The sequence below is a fragment of the Zea mays genome, chromosome 10 (genome assembly GCF_902167145.1).
Source record: "Zea mays cultivar B73 chromosome 10, Zm-B73-REFERENCE-NAM-5.0, whole genome shotgun sequence".
In the NCBI taxonomy this organism is placed as follows: Eukaryota; Viridiplantae; Streptophyta; class Magnoliopsida; order Poales; family Poaceae; genus Zea; species Zea mays.
Genome location: NC_050105.1, coordinates 22,699,098 through 22,708,018, shown reverse-complemented (window position 1 = coordinate 22,708,018; position 8,921 = coordinate 22,699,098). Strand labels below are relative to the sequence as shown.

The following is an 8,921-nucleotide window of genomic DNA, read 5'->3' as shown; positions in this document are numbered from 1 at the left end:
TGTGCTCTTATTTATACACCTAGTGCGTTGCAAGTGGGAGGGCCCCACTTGTCATTGACTGTTGCTATTCTAGCAAAGGGAAGGTGTTTTTTCAGACCTTCGGCTTACGGCCTTCGTCCATATCGCAATCTGAATTTATCATTTTAGCAAATTAATATTGCGAGGGGCTACTGTTGGGGGCCTTCGGCTTCCGAAGGTCCTCAAAAACATGATTTAACAATGTTCCTGGAGTATGATACATGAATAGGTACCTTCGGACTTAGGTCAAAACCACAGTGTGAAGAAACTCAAAGAATGCGAAGGATGGCGCAGAGCCGAAGCTATACGTAGGGGAGCTTCGGCGTGATAGCAGAAAAGGAAACCGACTTAAAGGGGAAAAGGTTATTTAGACCCCGCTGGATTACTATAGAGTTATTAACAAATGTAAAGGGCATGAGTGTAATTTTACATGGGCTGCGTCCCGTGCCTATAAATAGATGAACAGTGCTCCCGTACTGTTCACGCGGACTTGACATTTGCTTTTGTGTCACGCTTGTACTTTTGCCTTCTTTCAAGCCGAAGGTACATTTGCAATTTGTTATCATTTCTATTTTTCCATAATAATAAAATAGAAATAAGTTAATAATAATATTTAAGTGTTTATGTTATTTTTCATACTTTATATGAATCCTTTTTCATTATTTGTCGTGCTTATGAAGGTATGTCCTTCATAACCTTCGTCCGGAACTCATTATATCCCAAGGGAAATAATGCTTCAAAGGACGAAGGACTTTAACGTTTAACAATTTTTGTGTTGCCTTGTTCTTAATTCATAGCATTTAAGGACAAGTCCCCAACAGGGAGGTTCTCGGGTCGGACTGCCTGGCTTTTCGGACGGGACATTCCTATGCTTCCTTCTCCCTGAATCCGTAGCAGGTTTTCTCAAACTACTGGAACTTTGGAAAGGCCTTGTAGTGCTACTCTGCCTCGTCTCCTCGGTAGAGATGAATGGGAAGTCGCGATCACTTGGCAAATGGGTAACATGACTTGTGGGTAAAGATGTGCAACCTCTACAGAGTGTAAAACTAGTATATCAGCCGTGCTCACGGTCATGAGCGGCTCGGACACTCACTTGATTAATTTTTGGAAGTAAATTTAATTTGTCATTTGCATCGCATTGTGGTTTACTATTAATTTTGATCTACTATTACTTTGGGTTGGTATACACTTACATTTAGTAACTGCTAATAAAATTTGACCAACTTATTAAAAGCAATGCTCAGCTTTAACCATTATTTATTGATCAGCCTTGCACTTCACATGGACTCCCACCTTTGGTGAGTTCATGCACATTATTCCCCACAACTTGTTGAGCTATGATCTTTTGTGAGCTCAGCCTTGCGATATAAACCCCCACAGGAGAAGAATAGGTGGTCCAGGAGGAGACCTACAACGAGGAGCACATGCTTATCTAGGTGGCGTCTCCCAGTCAGCTTGATGGCGCCAAGGAATAATACTTAGCTTTATTGTTCTCATTTATTTTTGTAAGACTTCCGCTATGTAATAATGATATTTGTGACATTTATCTCTATACACTATGTCATTATATGTTATGTTTCTCTTTGGCACACATATGAGATGCACCCGGCTTTATCCCTTAAATCCGGGTGTGACAAGATGGTTCGAGATACTATGGTTCTATTTATGGATTTGGTTACATATGATGATGATGATGCTATTAATGATGATTCTGGATATGGATCTTGGTATTTCCTCTATGAGGAGGTACTCTTTGGGATAATAACTTGGGATTGATGATAAAACTTGGCTTATATTAATGAATAAAACATGACAAAGTAAAAGCAACCTGCTTTCAGCCTAACCCCACATAAAAGCTAGTCCACCTCAGCCAAATGGGACATTTGTTGAGTGCGTTGATGTGTACTCACCCTTGCTTTCATAAAACACCAAGTTGCCTTTAGTGCAATCTATACTCAGGTAAAGGAGAAGAAAGTGTCGAGGCGGATCTCCAGGAGTTCTAGAACTTCGATGAGTTCGAGGTTTAGGCTAGCAACCTCACCCAGTCAGCTACCTATGGTGGGTGTGTTTACATTGGCTACGTTTCTATTATATGCACTTTGATATATATTATATAAATTGCTCTAGTTTGTAATATTATTTCTTACTCTTTATTAATATTCAAAGCATTGTGCTATGATGAGTCATTTATGTAATCGCTGTGTACGTGAATTTCTGATCCTGGTACGTACTTGATTCGCATTCGGTTTACATTCCAAAACCGGGTGTGACAGGAACCATGTAAGGTTCCGACTAATCCTCGGTGGTACCCCTACGCAAAGGGTAGCCCACGTGAGGGCCAAGCACCACGGACGAGTGACTCCCTAGAGAGCCGCGAGCCTTCTCCACGCGCAAGTGGTGCTCCGCTTCCAGCCTCCTCCCGGATGCTCCCTGCCGTCTTCACTATCGAGCTTCTGGCCGAAACACTGAGGGCCTCGTTCCCTCCGGTATACAGTGGTGGGCGTGACACAAACTCGATTGTGACAGTCTCGTGAGACTCTCACCCCACTCGATACAATATTACAACGGCTCGCGCAAGAGCCGAGGGTTGTGGTGGGTTTTTCTTACCTCACTCAACTATCTAGCATTACACTAGAGCAAGCACAATAGCGGTCTAACTAGACTAAGCACCTCGCAAAAGCACCTATACTAATCACTGGATGAATCTCTTGTGCACTTGTGTGTTGGAGCTCTTGGAAATGTGCCTCTATGGTTGGGATATGTTTCTTGTGCTCCACATACCTCAAATGGCCAGTTGGAGGGGTATAATTAGCCCCCCTCAAATAGAGTCGTTGTGTGATATCCTGGCCCCAGTGGATGGTGATATCCTGGCCCAAGGCTTAATAGAATTAATAGAGTACTCATACCAACAAGGTGCATCTTCTTTTTCAGAAGCCTACCTCAAAAGAACCTCCAAGTTAAGTGTGCTTGGCTTGGAGTAATTTGGGATGAGTGACTGACCGGGAAGTTTTCTCGGGTGCGCATGAGTGAGGACAAAGTGCACATAAAAGACCCATGTTGAATTGTGGGGACAATATATGATCCTAGAGAGCTGTCAGGAGTAAGTACCACTGGTCCGAGAGTGGACGGGGTGTTACAAATGGTATCAGAGCCGACCCTCGCGGTTTCACGGGCGTGTGTGGGTTAGGGGTTCGGGTATATGGCGCATGGCGCATGTGGGCCCGGAGTGGTCACATGGCATGACATATGACGACACTAGATACACGGACGTGGCGAAGAGGGGAGGTTCCTGGATTGGGGTTGACCGACGAGGACCTCGGTCTTTATAGGCGGGGTGGATTGTGATATCCTAGCCTAAGGCTTAATAGAATTAATAGAGTACTCATACCAACAAGGTACATCTTATTTTTCGGAAGCCTATCTCGGAAGAACCTCCAAGTTAAGTGTGCTTGGCTTGGAGCAATTTGGGATGGGTGACCGACCAGGAAGTTTTCTCGGGTGCGCAAGTTAAGTGTGCTTGGCTTGGAGCAATTTGGGATGGGTGACCGACCGGGAAGTTTTCTCGGGTGCGCATGAGTGAGGACAAAGTGCGCACAAAAGACCGTGTTGGTCTGTGGGGGACAACATATGATCCTAGAGAGCTGTCAGGAGTAGTACCACCGGTCTAGGAGTGGAAGGGGTGTTACACGTTGGACAGAAAGAAACTTTTTCTACACGAGACATGTCCGGTGCCATGGCCACGTCAGCCGATCGTTGGAAGTAGCTATTGCCGAGCTTCTGCCGATCGTTGAGCTTAACTGTCTGGTGTGCACCGGACATGACCGATGGCTAGCTTCCTAAGAGCCTGTTTGTAGAGCTCTCTGAGTTGACTATCCGGTGTACAACGGACTATTCGATCCCTCTGTCCGGTGCACACCGGACATGTCCGATGCGCCAACACAGCGCCAACTGTCAGGCCCTTTATCTGACTTCTCTAGTCCTTTTCTTTGGGCTCTTTTGATCTTGTGTCTTGGACTTTGTTGTGTATATGTTGTTCCTTCTTGAGTCTTAGATCTTCTTTTGAGGCGTTGCATCCTCCAAGCCTAAGTCCAATCCACTTTGCATCCTATAAACTACAAAACAGAAACACTTGGAACACATTAGTTTACAAGGTTATGTTGATCATCAAACACCAAAATCACTTAGCCAAATGGACCAGGGTCTATTTTCCTTTCAGGATCAACAATAAATTATGACTATTCTCCTTATTTTTATCGTTTGGTTTTTAAGGAGACTCGATTGATATGTTGATTTCTCATATTTTGTGATAAGATTATCTTAGAGAAATGTTGACCTGAGTTGTATGCCTCACCATTTATTTTCTTCATTAGGGTTTTTGAGATGATGGCTATAGACATACTATTATTCTTTGGGCTAGAGATCCATGGGAGAACAGTGCTATACCATGGTTCTACTCTTTATTTTTCTCACTAAGTTTTAAGGAGTTCACTTGGTACTATTTAACTTAATATACATTTATCTTAGATTTCTTATATATATATATATATATATATATATATTGGAAGAATAATTGAAGGCTGTTTTGATTGGATCGATCGAGGGGAAGTGTTGAGGATAATCGCTCCAACGATTGAGACAACCGTTCGCTGGCGTACGGTCACGATGAACAGTCGTGTCCCTACACCCTACACCGCACCCCTATACTTTGTATATAAGAAACCACGTCCACCCATAAAGCTTCATTTGGTGATCCGGGATCCCGGGAGGATCGGAGGGAATTAGTTCATTTCCTCCAATCCCCTCCAATCCTCCCGAGATCACTTGTCACCAAATCAACCATAAAGTATTGATTAATTCCTCTCCATCTTTTTATCTCTATGTCTCATTTACATTGTATTTCAAGAAGTCATACGGAGCGAACGTTACTATAGCACACGGAGGACCTTTCGAGAGCCACGCTGTAAACCTATGCACACAAAAAAGAAGAAAAAAATACCACCCTTGCTCTTAAGCTTCGCGTCAGCCACCCTCCGCTATTCGTTCTATCTCCTTCTCCACTGGGCCAACTCCGCTCTACTCTCCAATCCCAGGCGAATCCCTCGTCTTCTTCGACCGCGTGTCGGAGCTTCATCTTCTCTGGTCCGCCTGCCCTGATTTGCCGCTCCGCTCTCCCCCCCTTCCGCCGGAAAGGGGGGAAATTGATGGCGAGGCTAGTAAGTATGTCTGATCACTGTGCCTTGTCGAACCCTCCGTGCCGTGGGTTTCCTCCGCAGGGGAGCCTCTTTTCTTGCTCGCCGTGGCCTCCCGCGAAATGGGTTCTCTGGGATTGTCGCATAGTGCCGTGTTCCTGCTAGGGGGATGCCCGGGTCTCGATTCGCTCTGCTCTCGTCGCCGCAAATCGGGATCTTCCTGTGCGCGCGTGACGCGTCCCTTGAGATCTTGCGCGTATTGATTGTGTAGCTTCCGTACTGGATTGACTCATGGGAACAGCGCTAGTACTGAGCACTGACTGGCTATGGCTCCGTGCTGGTTGCAGGTGGCTCTGGCATCGATGGTGGCAGTTCTGGTACTCGGCCTCGCCTGTGCAGAGGCGGAGCCACAGTGCACGCGGCGCCGCCCGCCCGCGCCGCCGCGGCCGCACAGCGTGACGATCACCGAGTTCGGGGCCGTTGGTGACGGCGTCACCCTCAACACCGTGTCCTTCCAGAACGCCGTCTTCTACCTGCGCTCCTTCGCCGACAAGGGCGGCGCGCAGCTGTACATTCCCAGGGGCCGGTGGCTCACCGGCAGTTTCAATCTCACCAGCCACCTTACCCTCTTCCTGGAGAGTGGCGCTGTCATCGTTGGCACGCAGGTTGTTGTCCACCTCAATTTTGCAATTGTTTTCTCTCTCTTCTGTCCGCGTGAGCATTTTGCTGTGTCATTACTTGTCCAATTCCGTTCCGTAGAGCATAGGCAGCTGGGTGTTTAGGATGTTGTTTGGCCATCAATTTTCGATTTGCATTTGCATTTGCATTGAGAGTTGCTAGCAACGCAATGGCCAGCCCATGCCACCATTTGTTTGTTTGGATACGGTTGGTGGAAGATGTCCTACTGGAGCGATATTTTTCCAGCCTTCCTGGTAAACCTCATAGGTGAGGCTTCTATTTCTAGGATTTAATCTGAAAATATTTTGCTTGGGAGTGAGGTATATGTTTTGTTCTTCCATATTTTCGTTAAGTACTACAACGTTCCATATTCTTTCGGATCTTTGCTAGCGTAATGGTATGCGACTTTGCTAATCAAGACAGGAGCACTAGATGATGGTGACACGTAGTTATCGATGTGAGGGGCAGTAGCTAAGGAAAGACAAATACCATTTGCATTGATTTGAAGTCAAGCTGCTTTATGCACTGGGCTGATTGAGATTGTTTGTCTGTAATATATAGTTTTCTGCATGGTGAGGACATGTCTAGTATCTGTTCCATTGCATGCTGGTGAAGTTTTGTTTGTTCGGAAAGAGCAGTCTAAGATCTTTAATAGGCGTTGCAAATCTTTGAACATTGAAAGGAACATATTTTGTATGCATTTCACTTTTTCTCCTTATAGCTGTGAAATTAGATGCCTTATCGTAAGTTAAACATTTAAACTAACTGTAAGCACTTGTGTTTTTACTTCAGGACGTTTCACAGTGGCCTGTTGTCGAACCTTTGCCATCATATGGACGAGGAATGGACCTTCCAGGTTCGAGGCATCGAAGCTTAATAAACGGGCAGAATCTAGTTGATGTTGTAATTACGGGTAAATGAAATCTTAAAGCACGCTTGGTTTGAGACATATCAGTATTTTATCTAGTAGTTATTTGATTTACATACTTAAAGAACACACTTCTTTCAGGAAACAATGGAACAATCGATGGCCAGGGTTCTACATGGTGGAACTGGTTTCGTTCGAATAAGTTGAACTATAGTCGCCCTCATCTTGTGGAGTTTGTGGACTCTGAGCAAATCGTCATTTCGAACATAACATTTTTAAATTCCCCTGCTTGGAGTATACATCCAGTGTATTGCAGGTACGCTAACATTGTTTGCAACTATAGAATCTGCTCTGCTCTGTCCTGCTAGATTTTTGAGACAGAGATTGTCAAAAATTACTTACTGACATGTTTCCGTTGTTTTCCATCAGCAATGTAGTGGTCCATAGTGTCACAATTCAGACTTCATTGGATGCTCCACTTAATCATGGAATCGTTCCAGGTAACGCAGCACTTGATCATCATGCATTCCTTACCTTAGTCAAAATCCATGTGACCGGAACATTTTTTTGGATATGTATCCTGAGTATCATCTACTTAAAGTATGTCTTAACTGAGACAAGTTATACTAGCCAGTTTCAGTTGTGGCTGTGTACTTGGTGGAGACAGCAAATTATTCTATGCTCTACGTTTAACATTTTAACCCATCACCTGAGGTGATTCGCCGCAGAACCATGGCCAAAACCTGATCCATTCCTCTCTGCGTATGTGTTTTTTTTTCTGTAGATTCATGCTCAAATATGTGCATCGAGGACAGCAGTATCAGTGTTAGCCACGACGCCATATCACTAAAAAGCGGGTGGGACAAGCAAGGCATTGCTTTCGGGAGGCCAACCTCAGACATCCACATAAGCAGACTGGATCTGCAGTCCTCACTGGGCGCCGCTCTCGCGTTCGGGAGCGAGATGTCGGGCGGGATCTCGGACATCCATGCGGACCGCCTCCTCATCCACTCTTCGTCCAGAGGCGTCTTCTTCAAGACCGCGCCGGGACGCGGAGGCTATATCAGAGACACCGTGATCTCAGACGTCCAGATGGAAGACGTCGACGTCGCCATCGCATTCACCGGTGACTGGCCAAGCCACCCAGATGACCAGTTCGACCCGGCCGCGCTCCCGGTGGTCAGCCACATCACCCTGAAGAACATGACTGGAACAAGAATCTCGGTCGCTGGCGTTTTGTCAGGAATCGCCGGCGACCCGTTCACCGACATCTGCCTCTCCAACATCAACTTCTCACTGGCCGATTCGGCCAGTCCCACCTCCCACTGGTCTTGCTCCAACGTCTCCGGATACTCCGAGCTGGTCTTCCCCGAGCCTTGCCTGGATCTGCAGACCCAATCCTCAGACGCTTCCGTCTGCTCCACCCTCCCTAGCTTCCACGCCGCCGCCATTGCAGCAGCGTAAATGCACAGAGAGTACAAAGTGTCCATCCTTTTTCCTGTTCCCGGTCCCCTGTACACTTCAGAGGATCTCTCAAGCCGCCTTTTCCTCCCCCGACAATTCTTTGAAGCTATAGGCGCGCCCCTGTCGTTGAAGAAAAGAATCGTTCACCGTTTTTCTCCGGCCGTCGGCTTCGAGGGCTCAGCTGCATCGCCTTTCTTGCGGGAGGCAAGCCTGGCGGCGGACGGTCGACATCGAGCTGTTAATTTGCTTGTACAGTTATGATTTCTTCATTCAATCTGTAAGAAGGAATTTTTGTGGTAGTAGAGGGTTGAGTCGAGTCCAGAGAGTTGCTTCATACGATTGTCGATTTGGTGAATAAAACACATGATGAATTCATGATCCAGTGGCTCTGTATACATCCTGTCATCCTTGTGGGTACATCCATCCATGATCCATCCAATCTAACAAACAACCAGTACACCAACACCTCACATGTTCTCGTGGTCCTGGGTTCCCCAGGCTGGCAGGCGCCTGCGGAATGTAGCCAGGCCAGGGGCCAGGCCCTCGCTCCCGTTGCTGCCAAACAAATTGGCGTCCGTCCATAGAGTTTGTTAGATGACCGAGCATGGCCATGGCCTACTGGGGGCCTGGGGGTGGGGGCGGTTTCATTGGCTTCGCTTTGTCGCCATGCAGTGCGGCGGGCGGGCCGCTGAGCTGGCGCCGTC

The 8,921-nt window shown here is 46.6% G+C and overlaps 1 protein-coding gene across 2 annotated transcripts; it reads left to right on the top strand.

Moving 5' to 3' along the window:
• The first annotated feature begins 4,969 nt into the window (after positions 1 to 4,969).
• LOC100282607 (polygalacturonase) lies at positions 4,970 to 8,612 on the top strand. 2 transcript variants are annotated; one of them, XM_008663719.3, is made up of 6 exons: positions 4,970 to 5,235; positions 5,555 to 5,872; positions 6,678 to 6,798; positions 6,895 to 7,069; positions 7,183 to 7,253; positions 7,538 to 8,612. In XM_008663719.3, the coding sequence occupies exons 2-6, from the start codon at positions 5,570 to 5,572 to the stop codon at positions 8,215 to 8,217; spliced, it is 1,350 nt and encodes a 449-aa protein (XP_008661941.1). In that variant the 5' UTR covers positions 4,970 to 5,235; positions 5,555 to 5,569; the 3' UTR covers positions 8,218 to 8,612.
• The last annotated feature ends 309 nt before the right edge of the window (positions 8,613 to 8,921 follow it).